At 40.9% G+C, this 22,325-nt stretch overlaps 2 protein-coding genes across 5 annotated transcripts in view; one reads left to right on the plus strand and one right to left on the minus strand.

The window, feature by feature from the left end:
- agpat4 (1-acylglycerol-3-phosphate O-acyltransferase 4 (lysophosphatidic acid acyltransferase, delta)) overlaps window positions 1-21,431 on the plus strand; it is a 114,896-nt gene extending 93,465 nt beyond the window's left edge. Inside the window, exon 10 of the mRNA XM_055639435.1 lies at window positions 21,243-21,431. Coding sequence (XP_055495410.1) covers window positions 21,243-21,262 — 20 coding nt within the window. The 3' untranslated portion in view covers window positions 21,263-21,431. The remainder of the gene's footprint in view (window positions 1-21,242) is intronic.
- map3k4 (mitogen-activated protein kinase kinase kinase 4) overlaps window positions 5,177-22,325 on the minus strand; it is a 164,508-nt gene continuing 147,359 nt past the window's right edge. For 2 of the 4 annotated variants that reach the window (XM_055639430.1, XM_055639431.1), the window contains 7 exons: window positions 20,116-20,186; window positions 18,797-18,913; window positions 16,729-16,888; window positions 14,099-14,221; window positions 11,922-12,028; window positions 7,724-7,903; window positions 5,178-7,285 (listed from right to left, as the gene is read on the minus strand). In XM_055639430.1, the coding sequence (XP_055495405.1) occupies window positions 7,265-7,285; window positions 7,724-7,903; window positions 11,922-12,028; window positions 14,099-14,221; window positions 16,729-16,888; window positions 18,797-18,913; window positions 20,116-20,186 (779 nt within the window). In that variant the 3' untranslated portion in view covers window positions 5,178-7,264. Of the gene's footprint in view, window positions 7,286-7,723; window positions 7,904-11,921; window positions 12,029-14,098; window positions 14,222-16,728; window positions 16,889-18,796; window positions 18,914-20,115; window positions 20,187-22,325 lie in introns of all 4 variants that reach the window. The other 2 variants (XM_055639428.1, XM_055639432.1) reach the window with 2 other exon arrangements.

Below are 22,325 nucleotides of genomic sequence, written 5' to 3' on the forward strand. Positions count from 1 at the left end.
TAATTGATCAATTAATTCTTCAATACAATTTAACATACTGGGGTACTCCCATTTGCCCTCTAATCCTTTCCCATCCATACATCTGTCCCAATGTCTATAAAAGTGGTAATTGGATCTGCTTCTGTAGCTACCTCTGACAGATCATTCCAGATACGGACTATCCTCCGAGTGGAAAATGTTGCCCCTGAGGTATCCCTTCCCTCTCACATTTAGCCTATGCCCTCAAGTTATTCTAGTACACACCAAGTGCTATTTAAATGAAGAGAGGGTTTGTGTCCCTGCCATTGTTCCAACCTGTATTCCAGACTCCTACCACACCCATCTCTCCTCAAGAGTCAAGAATGTTTTATTGTCATATGTCCCGGATGGGACAATGAAATTCTTACTTGCTGCAGCACAACAGATTATGTGAATATGTAAACATGGTACATAACGGGGGAAGAGAAAAAAAGAAAAGTTCAATAAATAAATAAATATAGTGCAATAATAATATAGTATTTTGCAGTTCAGAGCTCAAAGCTTATCCGTTGTTGTGTTTAATAGCCTGATGGCCGTAGGGAAGAAGCTGTTCCTGAACCTGGACGTTACAATTTTCAGTACCTTCTTCCTGGTGGCAACGGTGAGATGAGTGTGTGGCCAGGATGGTGTGGGTCCTTGATGATTTTGGCTGGGTTTTTGAGGCAGCGACTACGATAGATCCCTTCGACGGGGAGGTCAAAGCCGGTGATGGACTGGGCAGTGGTCACAACTTTTTGTAGTCTTTTTCGCTGCTGGACATCCTCGACATCCATCTACCAATTCATCCAGTTCTCTGTTTCTAGGCAAAGCGTGTTTTAAAGTACAGAGAGAAGATTTGAGAGGCCAAGAATTCAGTGATGGGTGCAGACCAAAATTGTCAAAGTAACAAATACTTTACAAATGGCATTTAGTGCCAAAGAAAATTGAAATAAATTACATGTAAAGTGGAGAGAGCGAAACTTGGGTAAGCGGTTTTGGGGCTAACTGAAGCCACCAAAGCCGTCATATACTTGAGGTGGTGTTCCTCAAGCTTACCTTGGGTGGCATAGGAAGATTAGCAGCTCAGGGTGCTAACAGCAGACAATTACTATGACTAGCCTGTGAGGATCTTGTAATTCAAAAGACTAGATCTGGCAATCTTGTTATTTATTTTTGTAACTTTACACTGACTTAAATCTCCTTATTCACTTATTGGTGATTTACCTTTTAAGTAGCTGTTTCCACTCTCAGGTCTGCTACATGACTTGGCTGGATAAAATTTACCTTCTCCGTCCCTGCCCTGACTTAGAAGGTATTTTATTTTCTCATAACTGGGTTAAATCTAACTTAATTGGGATCAGTGCCAAATGTTTCTTTTAATTGATAATCCCATTTTCTTTTGGTTCTTTAGTTGCAGTCATTTGACCTCATTTGATGTGCTTTCTTTAATCATTATTGATAGTGCCCATCCTATCCTTATATCCCCCTCTATCTGATCTAGAAATCGTGTAACCAGGAAAGTTAAGCGGCCAGTGGTTAGTTTCAGTAATAACTAAAATATACTTTCGTATTTCTACTAATGCCTTTAGCCCATCTGCACCATTCAGTATGCTCCTTGCATTTTGGTACACACCATTTAAGCCAGACTTATTTTTGTAGTTTCTATTCAGTTTTTTTTTTTTGCTCTGCCCTCCATACTTCCTCCATTCTGACATCCCTGTCGGTCTGAAGTCTTCCCAGCGATGCTGGCAAGAGGGCATTGCACATCAACAGGGCTGGGGCCAATATCCTGCCCTCCACAGGCCACTTTCCTCCTCCACTTACCTAGAATTGGTGCCAGGAGTGGAAAGTCCACTATCTCTGAAGCTGCCCTGTTCAGCTACACTTCCATTTCTATATTCATTGCTGCATCTGAATCTTTGCCCTACAGAATTTTGTTTGAGTGTATCCTGAACTGAAATGGGGCGCATCACCATATACCACAACCAAATCTGTGCATCAGACTGCCTGATCTATCTTTCATAACAGCATGCGGCTTTATCACCAGTTGAAGCTTATCCAATCATCCAAGCCAGAATATGGTGTGGCACTGGGCTAAAATAAGAGGAAGTGGAACCTAAAAGTGATTTCTTAACTGTAAAGTGTGGGTAATATCTATTTGGAAAGACCTCATCAACCTCTTCCTGTCTTCTAATTGTTAATATATGAATTTGAACAGAGAGGTGTGATTGATTTATTTTTCCCTTTCATCAATAAGATGAACGGGCATGGAACTTCACTGGACTTCAATATCTGAATGTAAACTCTTTCTCGTCGCCTTGAAGGGAAATTGCATTCCATTATTGATTGGGCGATAAGCATTATGACCACTACATTAACTGCTCAGGGAAAATACGATGCAATTCTCTCCATTATTGCTGCAGTCATCTAAACCATATTTCTGATGATTTTGAAAGGAGGGACAACCATATCAGTCTATACTGGCTATTTGCTTTCTGTTTCTTTTGAAAATGAAACCATTTCCTTGCTCTTCGGGATAAGAAATTTAAAAATGTTGTATTTTAAGTTCATGCTCTGTCGTAACTACTTGAAATTTTCACTGTGTTTTAAAATTTGCGCTTTTTTTCACCTCCCTTCTTTGCTGTCTGAGAATTCTTCATTGTAATTGTCTGCTCAACCAGTTTGCTGTCACAACTCCTGGACCTCAATAACCTCTTTGGATCTGATGGCATTAGATCTTTGTGGGCAACTTTCTTTGAGGTTTGAAATGAGTACAGGTACTGTGCATCCACATAATTATCCTCACTAACCCAAGTTTTCAAGCATTGACCAAAAGAACCAATAACTGAAGAAATACGTCAAATTGAACCTACAGTACGTCGTGTGAATATTAACTTAAGAACATCTTGTGTTCTGGAATATCTTTGTGCAGCATTTTAACATTAACAAAATTTGAGCCCAGTTGGGTAGTGACTGGATTCATTCAAGGCACAGTGTTTCCAATGGTGGAATGGTGCCCTCTGCTGGGGGCTGAGATTTAAACTTGTCGAGTGCAATTTGCAGGACCATGAAAACATTGTAAGCCTGCTACGCAATCCTTTGTAGTGCTACTTATTTATGTTCTTCGGTGAGTTCTATTCATAGCTTAACATCCACGATTTATCACTGCATGACAGGATGATTTTAGCTTGTCAGTGGAGACTAACTGTTAAAAGACACGTTGACAATTCATGGGATATCTTAGATGGGGCATCTTGGTCAGTCAGCAGTCAGCATAGACAAGTTAGGCTGCGGGGCCTGTTCCTGTGCTGATAAAGTTAATGTTAAAATGCTGCACAAAGATATTCCAGAACTCAAGATATTCTTAAGTTGCTTATAACATGTACAATAACACCATCTGTCTAATTTTCTCTCAGTTGTGATACTAAACCACATGTTGTTTGCTTATTGGTTTCCATTTGAAAATTATAACTGTTCTTATCCTGGAGTTGTGTTGAATGTATTAGCAAATTTGAATGGGGTTAAACATAAATACGTGCAGGAGTAGGCCATTCGGCCCTTCGAGCCTGCACCGCCATTCAACATGATCATCCAACTCAGTATTCTGTACCTGCCTTCTCTCCGTACCACCTGATCCCTTTAGCCACAAGGGCCACATCTAACTCCCTCTTAAATATAGCCAATGAACTGGCCTCAACTACCTTCTGTGGCAGAGAATTCCAGAGATTCACCACTCTCTGTGTGAAAAATGTTTTCCTTGTCTCGGTCCTAAAAGATTTCCCCCTTATCCTTAAACTGTGACCCCTTGTTCTGGACTTCCCCAACATCGGGAACAATCTTCCTGCATCTAGCCTGTCCAACCCCTTAAGAAATTTGTAAATTTCTATGAGATCCTCCCTCAATCTTCTAAATTCTAGCAAATACAAACAGCCTATCCAGTCTTTCTTCATATGAAAGTCCTGACATCCCAGGAATCAGTCTGGTGAACCTTCTCTGTACTCCCTCTATGGCAAGAATGTCTTTCCTCAGATTAGGAGAGCAAAACTGTACGCAATACTCCAGGTATGGTCTCACCAAGACTCTGTACAACTGCAGTAGAACCTCCCTGCTCCTATATTCAAATCCTTTTGCTATGAATGCTAACATACCATTCGCCTTCTTCACTGCCTGCTGCACCTGCATGCCTGCTTTTAATGACTGGTGTACCATGACACCCAGGTCTCATTGCATCTCCCCCTTTCCTAATCGGCCACCATTCAGATAATAGTCTACTTTTTTTCCTGTTCTTGCCACCAAAGTGGATAACCTCACATTTATCCACATTATACTGCATCTGCCATGCATTTGCCCACTCACCCAGCCTATCCAAATCACCTTGCAGCCTCCTAGCATCCTCTACACAGCTAACACTGCCCCCCCAGCTTCGTGTCATTCGCAAACTTGGAGATGTTACATTCAATTCCCTCGTCCAAATCATTAATATATATCGCAAATAGCTGGGGTCCCAGCACTGAGCCTTGCGGTACCCCACTAGTCACTACCTGCCATTGTGAAAAGGACCCGTTTACTCCTACTCTTTGCTTCCTGTCTGCCAGCCAGTTCTCTATCCACATCAATACTGAACCCCCACTACCGTGTGCTTTAAGTTTGTATACTAATCTCTTATGTGGGACCTTGTCGAAAGCCTTCTGAAAGTCCAGATATAACACATCCACTGGTTCTCCCTATCCCTTAGTTACATCCTCGAAAAATTCTATAAGATTCGTCAGACATGATTTACCCTTCATAAATCCATGCTGACTTTGTCCAATGATTTCACCACTTTCCAAATGTGCTGCTATCCCATCTTTAATAACTGATTCTAGCAGTTTTCCCACAACCGACGTTAGACTAACTGGTCTGTAATTCCCCGTTTTCTCTCTCCCTCCTTTTTTAAAAAGTGGGGTTACATTAGCTACCCTCCAATCCTCAGGAACTACTCCAGAATCTAAAGAATTTTGAAAAATTTCACTAATGCATTCACTATTTCTGGGGCTACTTCCTTAAGTACTCTGGGATGCAGCCTATCTGGCCCTGGGGAATTATCGGCCTTTAATCCATTCAATATACCCAACACCACTTCCCGGCTAACTTGGATTTCACTCAGTTCCTCAATCTCATTTGACCCCCGACCCCCTGCTATTTCAGGCAGATTATTTATATCTTCCTTAGTGAAGACGGAACCAAAGTAGTTATTTAATTGGTCTGCCATGTCCTTGTTCCCCGTGATCAATTCACCTGTTTCTGACTGCGGGACCTACATTTGTTTTAACTAATCTTTTTCTCTTCACATATCTGTAAAAGCTTTTGCAGTCAGTTTTTATGTTCCCTGCCAGTTTTCTTTCATAATCTATTTTCCCTTTCCTAATTAAGCCCTTTGTCCTCCTCTGCTGGACTCTGAATTTCTCCCAGTCCTCTGGTAGGCTGCTTTTTCTGGCTAATTTGTACGCTTCATCTTTTGTTTTGATACTATCCCTGATTTCCCTTGTTATCCACGGATGCACTACCTTCCCTGATTTATTTTTTTGCCAAACTGGGATGAACAATTGTTGTAGTTCATCCATGCAGTCTTTAAATGCCTTCCATTGCATATCCACCATCAACCCATTAAGAATCAATCGCCAGTCTATCTTGGCCAATTCACGTCTCACGGTTCATGAATAAGTATGTAATTAACAAACTTGGATGAGATTCTCACACCTCTGTGTTGGCCAGATCGAGGGGGCAGAGGTCATTAGGTGCCAACTACTTTAAAAGACAAGCCCAGATGGGCAACATTTCAGGTCAAGGCACTGCCAAAGATGAGCAGATTAATTCATTTCTGCAAACTTGGATTTTTACTTTTTTTAAATTAACATGTAGCTGAGCAAGTAGTGTATTCAAAACCTGATCAGAGGAGCATGTTCCAAAGCAGAAACACAATGGAATTCTGTGGGAGGTCTGCTTTAACAGAGGGCAGACCAGCCTGCATGATGAATTCATCGTCCTCCTCCCGAAACATTCACTCCATGTTCTACTGGGACTCCACTGTGTACTTCCTGCACGTGTTCAATTACATGAGCAGTCCTTTCCTAACCCTCTCGCAATCTAAAAGCCAGGGTAGCAAACACCTCACCTCCTCTAATTGTACTGGTTCCAGATGCTTACCAAAGCCTTTCCAAAGCTAATTGAGGATGGATAACAAAAACTCCTTGGTCTTTTTAAGGTTATAGTATTTTGTGGACTGTTGGCTGCAACCTAGAATCATTTTATTCAAATTGTTAGTTTTAGGATAAAGCTCTTTTGTGCTCTTATACTGGAACTCCCAAGTCATTTTGGCTTCTGAAGTATTTAGCCTTTGAACTGTTCAAATACAATAATTAAAACAAATGTCTTCTGATGGGTTTACTGGCAACAGCTGAACAAGTGCCAACTGGGGGTTAAATTTACAGATGCAAATTATTAGTTCAAATTCCAGAAGCCTCAGTTTTATATATCTATACAAATTGCAGTCTGCTGCAAAAGAATGCTTCACTATTATAAAATGTAAACTCAATGATATTGCTGTACTTGCATAGAGCTGAATAGTCAAGCAAGCGTGCAGTTAAATTTTCTTCAATTATAGACCAATGGCTAAATCTAGCTACACATGCATTTTCTCTCCCACACACCAAATGTTACTTGCTTGCATTCAACACAGGTCCCACCACATTGCTACTTCACCAGTTTTCCTAAAATAAAGAATTTATTGGAAAACAAGTGTATTTCATTAATCAGTCTACAGTCACTGCTGAATAACTCAGGTATGCAAACGTTCACAGGAGTCAGTGCATTCTTCTTCCACGATATAATAGATGTGTGTGTGTAGCACAACAAGATAAAAACAATTTACAAATTAGAATATTTGACAACACAAAACTATTTGGAACCTATAGAAAATTGAAATACTACAGCTGTTACATTTTCCAAAAGCAAGGTCAAAGGAGGGGGTGGGTTATTGGGGGCAGTAACCACAACAGTCTGTACAGTAGTAATGGCACTTCCAACAGAGCATGCAGCTTATTTTAATTTGCTAGACAGTCATTTGCCCAATATGTGCAGTCTCAGCCTATCAGCTTCACAGAAGCAGTGGTACAGTGACCCTGTCAGCTGTGTGTGCGGTCTGCCCTTGTAGAGTATTCTTGGCACTTGCAGTAGTGATTGCTTCTTGTGTGTCTGGGAGACCTCACGAGCTTTTGTTCAAGCAGCCTCATTCTTCATCACAGCAAACCTGGAAATACAAAATATTTAAAGTTGCAATCCAAATGGCAGCATTTCATTCCAAGTTAAGCGGCCATCAATCACAGGCTGGTTCATTATTGCAATATACAGGTATGATTTAAAGCAACTCAGTATGCAATTGTTGTTAATTGAGTTAGGATATGGCTGGATGCTCTTGTCAAATCATCTTTAGGCTTATACCAATGAAACGGGCTACTTTTTGTGACGGGGAGGTTTTGAGCATCACAAGCATATCCCAATAGACATATCCCATGATGCCCAAGATATTTGGAAGCCCATGAAGGAGAAGTGTATGAAACTGCACCTTGAAGGAAAATCCACTGAATGCATTAAAACATGGCAGTCTACATTTATACTTGCAAGCTGCAATCCAGAGTTAAGTGAAATAAACAAGCTTTCACTATGCATTACAATCGTAACAAGGCACCTTGACAAAAGGATGATCCAGAAGCTGGCTAGATGTCCACCGGTGCTTCGGGTCACTTTCCAGGCAATGGGAGAGAAAGCTCTTGCCTTCTGGACTTAAACGTTCTGGGATGGGAGGCTTGTGGCCCATTCCCACCTTGTACATTATTTGGAAGTTATGCTCATACTCATGCCATGGTCTCTGAAAAAGAAGAGGATGATGTAATTTGAGAGTTTACAAACTATAAAATAATGGATGTTAGTTTAGTTTATTACTGTCACGATCCATACAGTTTCACACATTATGCCGAAATAATGCTCAGATTTCTGGACTACAATCATATCTATAAAAGGGAATCCAAAGGGAGGAAAGTGATTGAATGACACATTAGAGGCTTTAAAATAAACAAAGGAAGCTACAGAAAAGTTCAACAATCTATACATTCTGTGGTGCAGAGTAAGTGAAACCAGACTACAAAACTATTCAAAAGAACAGCACCAGATAGTACAAGGACATCCTCAACTGGTCTAGAAATAGAATGGTAGTGTTGAACAATGACTAATTGATAAGCAGAAACTAAACTCAGATTTGTATATAGCTCACTGAAAGGACTTACTGGTGCAATTCTTTAAAAGGATAAGTATCTTCAAAACAAAAAAAAATTGCACAAAGCCAAAAACACAAGGAACTGCAGATGTTGGTTTACAAAACAAAATATATAGTGCTGGAGCTACTCAGCGGGTTGGGCAGCATCTCTGGAGAACAGTGTGATAAGGGGTTCCAACCCAAAACATCACCTGTTCATATACTCCAGAGATGCTGGGTTACCCCAAAACTTTGTCTTTTTTTCCCCAGCACAAAGCCAACTTTGATCATTTATGTTTACATTTCTAATTAGAAGGAAAGCAAGTTTATTTTCTGGAGAGTATACATTTTATTGCCTTCAAATTATGTGCACCATTTCCTGTGTAAGCTAGTTTGCACCCATCCTAACAAACCTGCAATCTACTGTATATGTGCACAGAGCAGGTTGGATTGATCCAGTCTGCTAATGCTACTTGTAAATCGACTTGCATCAAAGTGGAACAGGATACTGAACATCTCCAATTTAAGGTAGTCCCTGCTTTCTCCTTCTTTCCCCTCCCTCTCCCAGAGCCCACTGTCTCCGCCTCTACCTTTCTTCTTCCCGGGCCCCCCACCCCCACATCAGTCTGAAGAAGGGTCTCGACCCGAAACGTTGCCTATTTCCTTCGCTCCATAGATGCTGCCTCACCTGCTGAGTTTCTCCAGCATTTTGGTCTACCTTCGAACATCTTTGTAATGTTACTTTTAAAATGACACATAGGAATAAAATACAGGCATTTCTGCTAAAACCCAATAGTTGCCTTTCTAAGCAATCTTGTGTTGTAGAATATCATGTTATAAAGATTATTGTCAAGGGGGGAGAGGAGTTTGTGGCTAGAGTTTTTCAGACTTAAAAAGAGCCTGCAGAAAAAAGTGGAAACAAGTTTATTTTTGTTACTGCAAGACATACTAAAGACTGTATGTTACATTGTTTAGCAGTATCATTGCACAAATGTCAATAGAAGCAATCTCTCGCCAATTTCAATGTACACCGACTGTTAAAGTAGCAGCTCTGTTGATAAAGTTAATGGCGCCAGATTACTGTGGGGAAACAGGTTTCGCTCCTTCCTAGACTTGCTCCCCAAGACAGCTTTTTTTTCTGCCTATCAATTTCTGAAGCAACTTAAGTGTTCTCTAGTTCTCTCCACCTTATAACCAATTTGGCCAGTGTAATACAAATGTCGTTCCCTATTTCATTCCTCACGTTACATATCCAATTCATACTGCAGAAACATGTGTTATGTCAGAACTAGTAGTTCTGCAGATCAGGGCAGTGTCTTCCAGGACCAGACTGCATGTGTGACCACAAACCTTTTCAACATTCGGAAATCTTCCAGTAACAAATTTACGCCAAGATAACAAAACCCCCTGAAGATCAATTAACCACATTAAGTATTTCAATGTAATTAAGTGTACCAGCAGAATGGTTTTCCAAAGTAAAATTAACTATTCTGGGATGTTTCTTAAAATGTAGTACAAGTTATTTACAATAGTAAAGGCTGTAGAGGTTTAATCAAGTACATTAAAATGATGGAGACGACTTTAAAAGATCTCCCTTGAAGTGGTCCCTTGTTTGTAGGAAAGTGGTGCCGAGGCTAAAGATCAGGCATGATCTTACTAAACAAAACAGCAGACACAAGTCCAGCCTCTATTTAATTGTGGTGAAGTGATTTAATTCACCAAGTTAGAGAAACTAACTGTAATAATCAATTCATCACTCTAAAAATAGAATCTTCTCTGAAGCTGGAATTCATAAAATATGGTAATCTAAATGCACTTTCTACTTATTTACAATTTAGTCAACAGAAATACATTGGCTATTAAAAGCAATGTGAAATGTAGTGAATACAACTTTTTCTTGAGGGAATCGTTTTTCATTTTCATTTTCAAATTCAGCAAAGAAAACAAGTAATGATGTGATTCACAGCCAGTATAAAATCTTTTGTCCTGTAGTCAGTAAGTTTTTGCACTGGCGTCATGCATTGCCTAAACTCTGGACAAGAGTCCAACAATGAGTTGTAATCTGCGGACTTATCTCTCGATCTGAATGATTCAATTCTCCATCTGCAAGAAATCCTGCAAAACAATTTGGATACTTCACAAGGATAAGAACTTTATGATTCACATCCCCTGGCATTTGATGAAAACTCTGGAATAAATAGTTGATAGAAACAGAGTAGCTCAGAGCCCTGATAATACATCAGGCAATGGTGTCGAAAGCAACATGACGTGCACTGTTCTACTTTAAACTCATTTGTGTCCGGGTAGGTGGTGGGGGAAAGCAGCTGAAGGACACACATGTCAAATGTAGCAAGGATGCAGAAGCATTTGTTCAACGCTATGTGTAGCTGTACTCCTTTTCACTGTGTATAACTATGCCTACAGATGCCACTGCTCTAGGCAAATATTCCTGCAACCTCAATGACACAACTGAACTTACCACTAGTCAGAGAGGCTCAACTTTATTTCACTCTAGAATGCAGGTTTCAAGGGAACTCCAGATAATGCTTCACATAGACACATTACACTAAAACAGGAGGAGTGGATCATATGATCCTTTAAATTTACACTGCCATATGCTGATCTGATCTTGGCTTCCAGCCTGATCCCTATATCCTCAATTTCTGTCAATCCAAAAAAAACAAACAAACAAATGCTGTTACCAACAAGGTGTACATGCAGGTACAACAGGCATTGAAGAAAGCTAATGGCATATTGGCCTTCATAGCAAGATGATTTGAGTATAGGAGCAAAGAGGTTCTGCAGTTGTACAGAGCCTTGGTGAGACCACACCTGGAGTATTGTGTGCAGTTTTGATCTCTTAATTTGAGGAAGGACATTCTTGCTATTGAGGGAGTGCAGCGTAGGTTCATGAGGTTAATTCCCAGGATGGCGGGACAGTCATATGATGAAAGAATGGAATGACGAATTGTATTTACTGTGATTTAGAAGGATGAGAGGAGATCTTATAGAAACATAACATTATTAAGGGATTGGACAAGCTAGATGCAGGTAACATGTTCCTGATGTTGGGGGAATCCAGAACCAGCGGGCATAGTTTAAGATTAAGGGGTAGCCCATTTATAACAGAGATGAGAAAAAACTTTTTCACCCAGTTGTGAATTTGTCGAATTCTCTGCCTCAGAAGGCAGTGGAGGCCGATTCACTGGATGCATTCAAAAGAGAGTTAGATAGAGCTCTTGGGGCTGACAGTGTCAAGGGATATGGGGAGAAGGCAGGAACGAGGTACTGATTGTGGATGATCAGCCATGATGATCACATGGAATGGCAGTGCTGGCTCGAAGGCCTGGTCCTGCACCTATTCTCTATGAACACATATTATCATGTAGTGTGGACAGACACAAAATGCTGGAATAACTCAGCGGGTCAGGCAGCATCTCTGGAGAAAAGGAATGTTTCAGGTTGGAACCCTTGTCTGAAGGCTTACTCCAGCATTTTGCCTCTATGGTATAAACCAACATCTGCAGTTCCTTCCTACACACCTTATGATGCAATGTCCTGCAGCAGCCATTACACAATGCCAGTACACTAAAACATTTAGTGATCGCTGGTCGGTTGGGACACAGTATCTCACCTTGCCTGTAACCATTTCCACAAGGACACACCCAAGGCTCCAGACATCTGCAGCTCGCCCATGCCCTTCACCCTTTGCTCTGGTGATAACTTCAGGGGCCATGTAAGCTTTAACAGAACAAAAGCGAGACAAAATAAGTTAATTAACAAAGCAACATTTATCACTTCACAGTCTACCTGGACTGCATTTGCTTGTGCAATCTTTCTGTTTGCAAACAACTACTGTTGATGTTGTCACAAGTGGCTGCTGTACTTCAAACATGCTTTGTGCACTGAGCTCAAGTCCCCACATCCACTTCCTGGCAACTAAAACCAGTGGTGAATTTTGTCTAGGTGGAGAAGTGGTTACCAAAGTATGAAAACTTTTGCAGAATTACAGCCTGTTCTGCAACAAGCAGTAAAATGATAGATTGGGTGGCACAGTGGTAGTAGAGCCGCTGCCTCACAACGCCAGAGACCCAGGTTTGATCTCCAATCTCAGGTGCTGTCTGTGTGGAGTTTGCACGTTCTCCCTGTGACTGCATACGTTTCCTCCAGGTGATTCTGTTTCCTCCCACATACCAAAGACATGCGGGCTTGTAGATTAATTGATCTCTGGAAATTGCCCTTGATATGTAGGGAGTAGATGCGAAAGTGGGATAACATAGAATTATGTTAAGACAGGTATATGGATAGGATAGGTTTAGATGGATGCAGTTAAAAGTACCAGTGACTCTGTCAGTGGGCAACCACAGATCGTGGTAGGAAGTACAATCCAATGACTATGCATTCCCAGGTTTGGTCTCCACTGGATTATCAACTTCACTTGGGTCAGGGCAGGGAAAGCAAGACTGGTTCCAGCATACCTGGACTGGAGTGAGGAAAAAGAGAACATTCGCACTCGCGTGGACAGTAGCTGGAAAAGGGATTGCGGAAGTTATATCGTCAAACTTGGGGAACGGAATGATATGCATCGTGTTCAGGCAGATAAAATTTGTTTATCTTGGCATCGCGTTGGGCAGAGATTGGGCTAAAGGGCCCGTTCCTGTGACTGTTCTAAGTTTTATCTCAGCTAAACATTAATTTGGCACGAGCTGCACCCACTTGGGCTAGATAATAGAACACATTCTGTCATCACAAACTCTTTTCCAGCAGGAATCAGTACTTGCAAAAATAGAAAAGGCTCTTATTTTTAAACAAAATACACGTCCTCAAATCTGAGCTATTTGACACAAACAACTAACAAGGATAATCTCCCCAGAGGTTTTGTTTGCAATTGTTTGAAATCATCTTCTGCAATGAACACTGATGGAGAATAAAGCAGCTTTTGTTTAGCATTAGCAGAACGGCTTGGACCACATGTTAATTAATTATATGCAAAGAACTCCATAAGGAATAGGAGGACACAGGAGCAAAGTTGTACCATTTAGTGCACCATACCATGTTAATCATTCAGCAAGATCACGGCTGATCTACCTTGGACTTCACTTCCCTACACAAGTCCCATGCCCTAGATTATCCGTCTTTGTCACTCCCAGGGATCCACACCTTCTAAGAAAAGCAATTCCATGTATTCATAACCATCTGTGTGAAGACCTCAGTCCAAAATGGCCAAACCATTCCCCAGAGATGATGCCCTTCTTTCACACATTGTATAAAGAAGCAACTATACTATCAAACCCCTTCAAAATCTTGCATCAGTCAACAACACCGCCTCTCACCTGGGAACATTGGCCTATTGGCAAATATTGATAATTCCTCAAAGCCAGTCCTACCATCCCACATCAATTTAGTAAACCTTTGATTGATTGGATCACTGACAAGCAGCCTAAAACTGCAGACCAATGTGATCTCACCACAGCTTTTTGCAGTTTGAACAAGACATTGTACTCTTGATCAAAACATTCTTGAGGCACAGACCAAACTGCCTTAACCCACTAAAGGTCAACCACCAGTGTTACTGAGAAGCTGAGAGATTTTCTATCTGCCATTCAAATATTTATATTATTAGTTCAACAAGAAAACCAGCCAGACCACAGGTTTGTGACCATAGGATGAGCATACTTAAATCAGTAAAAGTGACCTCACACATCAATTGCAGTTCACTTTTCTGGAGACATTGTATCACCTTTAAACCGTATGCACAGACTTAAATGAATGATTAGTGGGAAAGGCAACTTCACTGCACAAGTCTCTTACCAGCAGTCCCAAGAGTACTGTTCACTTCACCAGGCATGGTCTGGGCAATATTCTTCAGCTTTACTGAACAACCAAAGTCCCCCAGTTTGATCTTACCTGATGAGGTGAGGAAAATATTGGCACCTAAAATAAAGAAAATTAAGTGAAGGATTGCTGAAATTTAAATGACTTAGTATTGTATTAGTGCATTTCATTACTAATAGCTCTAGAGCTGTATGAAAAGTTTTGGAAGGATGGATTATAGTTTTAAAAAAATTAGAAATATAGTCAGGAACAATTGATAAGTTTCTGTAGATATACTGTATCAGCACTGCTGGAATCATTTACAAGCTCAAAAGTATTTTGCTGTTTAACAGTTTCTGTTTCTCTCAATGTCTGTATCCTGTCTTGATTAAAACTGATTAAAAACTCATTAAAACTTGACTCCAATACCCTTCTATTGTTCAAACGACACTTTAATTTAACAAGTTTTAACCATTCAGACGAATGAAGCTTGATATCTGTCATCATAAAACCAGCAATGTCAGATTGAAGTAAGTTGGACTTCAACAGTGTAGAGGAATCAGAAACAAGATGACATGCATTTGAGCTGAGAGCAAAGATAGGAACTTGAGAAGCAACTTTTTTACTTTGGGGATGGTGGGTAAATTGAATGAGCTGGCAGAGGAGATAGTTGAGGCAGGTACTATAACAACATTTAAAAGGCACTTGGACACGAAGATGGATAGGAAAGGTTCAAAGGGATATGGGCCAAATGCAGATGAATGGGCCGAGCTTAGATGGTGCATCTTGGTCAGCATGGACAAGTTGGGCTTAAGGGCCTGGTTTTGTGATGTATGACTAAGTGAAATATGACCACTGAATAAGCATGCAAAGATATCAGGGTTGAGGCATTGTAAACAATACATTACTACTAATAGCTCTAGAGTTGTGTGAAAAGTCTTGGCAGGTTGGACTATAGCTCTAAGAACTTTTAGAATTACAGTCAGAAATAATTGATAGTGTCTGTAGATATTTTAGCACTGCTAGAATGAACCCCAATACATTCAGTCATGAGAAGGGTGCCGACCCGAAAAGTCACCATTCCATGTTCTCCAGAGATGCTGCCTAACCTGCTAAGATACTCCAGCACTTTATGTCCATCTTTGGTATAAACCAGCATCTGCTGTTTCTTTTTATTACATAAATATTTAGTATTTGCTGCATCTAGCATGGGTGGAACTGATTGAAGACAACAAATAAATTCTGCTCCTTGCATCTAGATTTGTGCTGAATGCAACACATCAAATGAACAACTCAGCCTTGACTAACTTGTTCTTGTGACAGCTAGATTCCTAATTGTTGTTTAGCAATAAAGCTCCAGATGATAGTTGATCATACTATTCATTTGATAGTAACTGCAAGCCTCCCAAATCGATGCTCTTACTTGGCAGGTAAAATGCAGCATTGCAGAGGGCTGTCTTTTCATGAACATGAGGCACTTTATGGATTTTGCCAGTGAAAATACGTGCACACAACGTAAGAAATAGCTCCACTTCTAATTCTTACAAGATTGGCAGATACAATTTCACAATAATGCCTGGAACCTGCGACACTCAGTATGTTTAAGTGAAACTCCTCGTCACACAGCAGAATTGCTGATTTAAATGTCCTCACCCTGATACAAGCTTTCTCTTCCTCACCACCAGTTTCAACCATGCACTGCATCAACTTTAATTTAGACAACTAATCTTGGCATCTTACTTTGATGATTCAGGTTTTTTTTAAGCAAGCAATACAGCATGGAAACAGACTGTTTAGCCTACTGAGTCTATAGGGAACATCACACTAAGTTCTATGTTATCCCATTTTCTCATCCACTCCCTACACACGAGGGGCAATTTACAGAGTCCAATTAACCTACAAACCCGCTCCTCTTTGGGATGTGGGAGGAAACCCACGTGGTCACAGGGAGAACGTGTAAACACACAAACACAGCACCCGAGATCGGGATCGATCCTGGGTCTCTGGTGCTGTGAGGCAGCAGGTCTACTACCAGCTGCACCACCTTAAAGTTTTTAAGTGCAAAATATTACTGTGAAATTATTTTCGCATGCTGACTCCTGGCTTGGGGTAAAGCAAGTGCAATTATTAATTTAGGTTCGTTATATGTTAATAGAAAATATAATATATTAACCTTGGCATGTAAAAAAAACTCTTTCATGGTAATATTTTATACTAAAATGCCTGAATAGTGAAAGATGCCAAGATTAGTTGTCTAAACTAGAGCACATTTCAGTTCAGTGCTTCATGGTTAAATTGATGTGCACATTTCTTTTGAAATGCACAAATGAGAATGGATTTTAGAATCTGATCCAAACCAAAGGCCCCGTTAACACTGGCAGATACTGATCTTTAAACCACTAACAGAAACAAAGCTCACATAATCACCAATTTATCATCAGCAAGTTACTTTTGTGGTTTGTTTATTCCAGTTAAATCTCCAATAATGTCATCCCATTGGCCAATAATTGCACTAATTAAAATATCACAATGTAAGGAAGAATGTTTAAAATATAAACATCATGTAGAAAAGCAGCAGCTGAGATTAGCTTGCAATATTGCAAAAAAATCTTTTGTGCATGCATTACCCTTGATATCTCGGTGCACAATCCCATGTTCATGTAGCACATTTATAGCTGTGATGATCTGCTTGGTGTACAATCGAATGACGTGCTCCTGTAGACCAAGCCGAGCCACCTCTTCTAGGGTGCCTTCATCACAGTACTCCATGAAGATGTACATTTCTTCCTGAGACCAAGACAAAAAACAAGTTCAAAATGCATGGTGATTGTATTCAGTTTGGTTTAGATTATTGTCACGTGTACCTAGGTACAATGAAAAGCTTTTGTTGCATGCTAACTAGTCAGCGGAAAGACATGATTACAATGGAGCCAATCACAGTGTACAGATACACAATAAGGGAATAACGTTTAGTGCAAAGTAAAGTCAGATCAAAGATAGTCTGAGGGAGGTGGTAGCCCTCTAGTTGGTGATATGATGGTTCAGTTGCCTGATAACAGCTGGGAAGAAACTGTCCCTGAATCTGGAGATGTGCGTTATCACACTTTTGTACCAATTGCCTGATGGGAGAGGGAAGGAGTGACCAGGGTGAGACTGGGCCTTGATTATGCTGCTGGTCTTGCCGAGGTAAGGTGCAGTGAACCATGACACTTGTCTGTTAATTCTAATGAGAAACAAACCAAAGAGGCCTACAAGGACACAACATGCTGCATGTTGTCCAAGAGCGTGAGAATATAAAAATACTGCCCTGAAAAGTGTAAACTGTAAGAGCTTTTCGTGGGGCCTACTCCTGTTTCAGCAGTGCCCTGTAATGTCAGTGGTAATTAACACAGAGAAACCGTTAAAATGAGTTCGGAACAGAAAAATAATTTCAATGGGCACTCATTATTTAGTTTACACGGTTCCAACATTTACAAAATAATCCAGTTTGTTGTTATTAAGGTCAGTTTGCCTGCAATTCGAGTATCTTCAATAATGTGTACGTGCTATGTGTAATGTGTAATGCCACTTTAACCTGGAAACAGTTCATCTATCTCAGTCCCATGTTACAGGAATCACTCAGGTGAGGCAGGATCTGAACCTGACAATGTGCAGTTAGAAAGGCTTTTAATCTTTGATTGGTTGGCATTGAAATGGGACAGATTTATAAGGCAGAGAAAACTAGAACACCTTTAAAAGAAAATTCAGCAGAGAATCACTGTTCATTCACAGTTTAAGTTTGAGTTTAGTTTATTGTCATGTGTACAGAGGTACAGTGAGACTTTTGTTGCATGCCTATCAGTCAGCCGAAAGACAATACATGATTTACAATCGAGCTATCACAGTGTAGCGATAAGGAATGTTGCTGTTGGAGTAGAGATTTTTTTAAATGGAGCACTTGTAATGTATGATTGCAGATCCACTTCTGTGACTAGCACACAAAGAGTCGCCTGGCTTGGGCGCCGACTCGTCCTGCATGAGCTCTCTTTTTTTCTCCAGAGTCTCACCTTGTTGAAGGTTTTGGAGACAATCATTAGAGACCCTCATTCAGCAAACAAATCCCTAACGTCACCCAGCTTCCTCGCCAAACATGTCAGCTGATGCAACGCTTTGGTGCGTTGGAGCAAGCCAAAGTGTCAACCTTCATTAAACAACCCAGGGAAAAGACTCACAATATACTGGAGTAACTCAGCAGGTCAGGTAGCATCTCTGGAGAAAAAGGATGGATGGCGTTTCGGATAGAAACCTTTCTTCAGAAACCAACCCAAAACGTCACCCATCCTTTTTCTCCAGAGATGCTGCCTGACCCTCCAGTACTTTGTGTCTATCTTCGGTATAAACCAGCATCTCCAGTTCCTTTATTCACACCAGGAAAGAGACTGTAGGCTCAATTATTAGTTTAGCCAATGTTATTTTGACTATTGGTTAGTCCTGGACATTAACTGAAGCATCTTACATTTTCTATGTAAACATTTTCTGAATTGAGACAGCAAGTTTTAATCATTCAGTGGAAAGGCATTTCACTGAGAAAGCATTCCTTTAACAACTCAATACCGATCAATGGAAGAGGGAATCAAAGTGTTATTCTCTGTAAAGAGGACAACAGAGGAAATGTTATTTAAATCAGTATGACTGGTGGGTATTTGGATTACTTACTCTGTGAAGTTCTACACCAAAATATCTAACCAGGTTTGGGTGTTTGATACCTTCAAAAATTTTCAACTCATCCGCTGTCTCCTTGATTGTTTTGTGATCATTTGGCTGGAATCTGATCTATAAAGGACGGCAAACCATAATCTTAGCATTCAAAGAAGGAAAAAAGTTGCATTTTACCAACAAACTATTTTCTTCAGTGTATTTTGTGCTGTAATGGAAATTGACACCAATAATTGGAGAAATAAAGATGGTCGGGGGATGGTGCTGAGACCATGGAGGGGCAATTCAGGATTGTGCAAGAGGCCAACTTTGCAGAGGGTTTCAGAGGCTTCAGCAGCCGAGATACGGAGGGTGAAACCCAGAGGTCTAATGTAAGACAGGGAGCAAAGGGATCAGTGCATGATCTTGAACTGGTACATGTGGATGCTAGCAGCAGAGATTAGAATAAGCTCAAGAGTACAGAGGCCAAGATGGGAAGCCAGCTAGGAGCATACATGTCAACACACGTGGGTGCAGCAGAGCAGCTGTGCACCGGATCCAGAGAACAGCCAGAGGACCCCAAAGGATTAGAAAAGTTGACATCATTGCAAAAGAATAAGGTGTTTTTAGGTTCCAGCTGGAAACAGATTTTTTCCTGTAATGTTTTCAATTCTCACACATTTCAGAAAATAGTAATTTCAATGTAGATTAATTGATGAGTCATAGCGTCATACAGCAACGAAACAAGACTTTTGGCCCAACTTGCTCAGGCTGACCAAGATGCTCCATCTACACTTCTTCCTCCTGCCCGCCTTTAAGCCCTATCCCTCTAAACCTTTTCTATTCATGTACCAGTCCAAATATCCTCTGGCAGCTTGTTCCATATAGCCACCACCACAAACAAAATCCATTTCTTAGAGACGTTCGGACAGGCACATGGTTACGCAAGGAATGGAGGCATATGGATTATGTGCAGGCAGATAAGAGTTGGTCATGGCATCATGGACAGCAGAGACATTATGGGTCAAAGGGTCTGTTCCTGTGCTGATAGACAAAAATGCTGGAGAAACTCAGCGGGTGCAGCAGCATCTATGGAGCGAAGGAAATAGGCAACGTTTCGGGCCAAAACCCTTCTTCAGACTGTTCTATGTTAAAGCGTCAAGCAGGAATCTATATTTGAATATTTTCTGTATTTGCATGTTGTTATTTTGATCATTAAACAGCAGGTAGAGGAGTTTGTTTCTTCTGCGCTGATACATCCTATCCTAACTCAGCATACAAGAAACACCGTGTTTACAGCCATTTTGAGAATACTTTCCCCAAATACAAAAGGCACTTACTTCCTTCATTGCCATTAGCTCTCCGGTGTCTATATTTATACACGTGTACACTTTTCCATACTGTCCTTCTCCTGCAGAAACAAAGTGTTGCCATTTAGTGGGCTTTCACCGAGAAAGAAGCTCCCATCATTACACAGATGCAGATTCCACCAAAGATGGAATATAATGGTCCCCTATCCCATTAGTGTGGAATGTCACCATTTTATTCAAAGCAAAACCAAAATATATTTAGTTTACATGGACATCAACTTGACATTGATCAGGGAGTTTACACTAACTATTCATAGAACAATACAGCAATGGAACGTGCAGAACATGTAGTAGTAAGCCCCCCTTGGTCATGACTGACTATGGGTGATGCATCCTGGTCGGATGCAAGACTGGGAGATGTCATGTGGAGGACAGGCTGTTGCCCATGCAGCACGTCCCCCCTCTCCACGTCGCTGATCGATCCAAAGGAACAGCAGGGCCATTACAGTTTGACACCAGCGCCATCGCAGGAGCTGCCAGAGCGAGGTTGTAGACAACGACAAACTGCCTTAGGGGCTCCGACTCCGGATTTTCTTGAGGTTTACTCCTGGAGCCTTTTCCATGACTGGATATGGCCACAAGGCAGTGGAGGTTTTAAATCAAAGTTTTCCCTCTCCTAGATGGACTGCCTTCCCAGGCTGACGAGCCCCATGTGCCCGAGACTCGTGGGGGTGGGAGCGTCTACCTTCCCCTGCAGGTCTATAGCACCTGCCCACTGTCCAGATAACATGATTTTAAATCAAATTAATCTCATCTGCCCGCTCATGATCCATTCCCTGCATGGCATCTTTCCTATAGCAGGGTGACCAAAACCGAACGTATAACTCCAAATGCAGCCAATGTGTTGTCCAACTGTAACATAACACCCACATTTCTATACACAATTCCCTGATGATGAAGGCCAATGTACCAAAACTTCAGTTCTTTCCCAATCAACTTCTTTAAGAGCAATTATTTTTGTTATATTATATAAGCATAAGGAAACCTTGGAATTATGGCAGCAGAACCAATAATTGTCTGATATATTGTTCGAATCCTACTGCCAATTATAATCGTCCTTGGAAATTACAGTAGTTTGACATGTGCTGAATTCACAGGGTCAATGCAGATTAAATGAACCAGCTGCTGATGGAACCAGCTTCTTCCTATCTGTGAAGTCTGGCAAGCTCAAGAGTCAAGAGTGTTTTATTGTCATATGTCCCGGACGGGACAATGGAACGCATGCCTCAGGAACGCCTGACGCATATCCACAGCCCGGCAAGAGAATCACAGGTAATGACCTTTATCAAGCCGCATCGTGCGATAAAGCAAGAGTTTCGATTTCATCATCTTTAAAACACATGATAAATAGTATCAAGCAAAAGAACAAACTTAAATCTGCAGATGCTGGAACCCTGCGTAGAACACAAAGTGCTGGAATAACTCAATGGGTCAGGCAGCAGCTCTGAAAAACATGTATAGATGACGTATAATAAGATTTAATAGGAATCTAAGGGCAACCTTCGTACTCAGAGCGTGGTGAGTATATGGAATGAGCTGGCAGAAGAGGTAGTCAAGGCAGGTAGTATAACAGCATTTTAAATATATATTTGGACAGGTACATGGATAGGAAAGGTTTAAAGGTATATGGGCCAAACATGAGTAAATTGGACTAGCTCAGATGGGGCATGTTGGTTGACATGGATGAGTTGAGCCGAAGGGCCTGTTTCAATGCTGTAGACTGTGACCTGAAATGTCACCTATCCATGTTCTCCAGAGATGCTGCCTGACCTGCTGAGCTACCCCAGCACTTTGTGTCCTAAACTTATATCTTGGTTTAAACAAGTGCTATCAACTAAGTACGAGCAATCGATAGAGAAAAGTGGAAACAACTGGATGGTCTTGTATGTATTGAATGCAGGAAAGGCACATTGCTTTGAATAAATAGGTCAAACATTTAATCGGTTCTGATGACGAATTCTACATATTATTCAATCCGCCTTGAATCCTCAGCATTCCTTATTGGCTTTGAAGCAAATTTAGGGTAGTCAGAATCTGCTTGACTAATTTTCTGGAATTTTTTGAGGTTGTAACCAGGATAATGGACAAGGGAGAGCCAGTGGATGTAGTGTACCTGGACTTTCAGAAAGCATTTGATAAGGTCCCACATAGGCGAATAGTGGGCAAAAATTAGAGCACAT

This window comes from Leucoraja erinacea, chromosome 8 (genome assembly GCF_028641065.1).
Source record: "Leucoraja erinacea ecotype New England chromosome 8, Leri_hhj_1, whole genome shotgun sequence".
Taxonomy (NCBI): Eukaryota; Metazoa; Chordata; class Chondrichthyes; order Rajiformes; family Rajidae; genus Leucoraja; species Leucoraja erinaceus.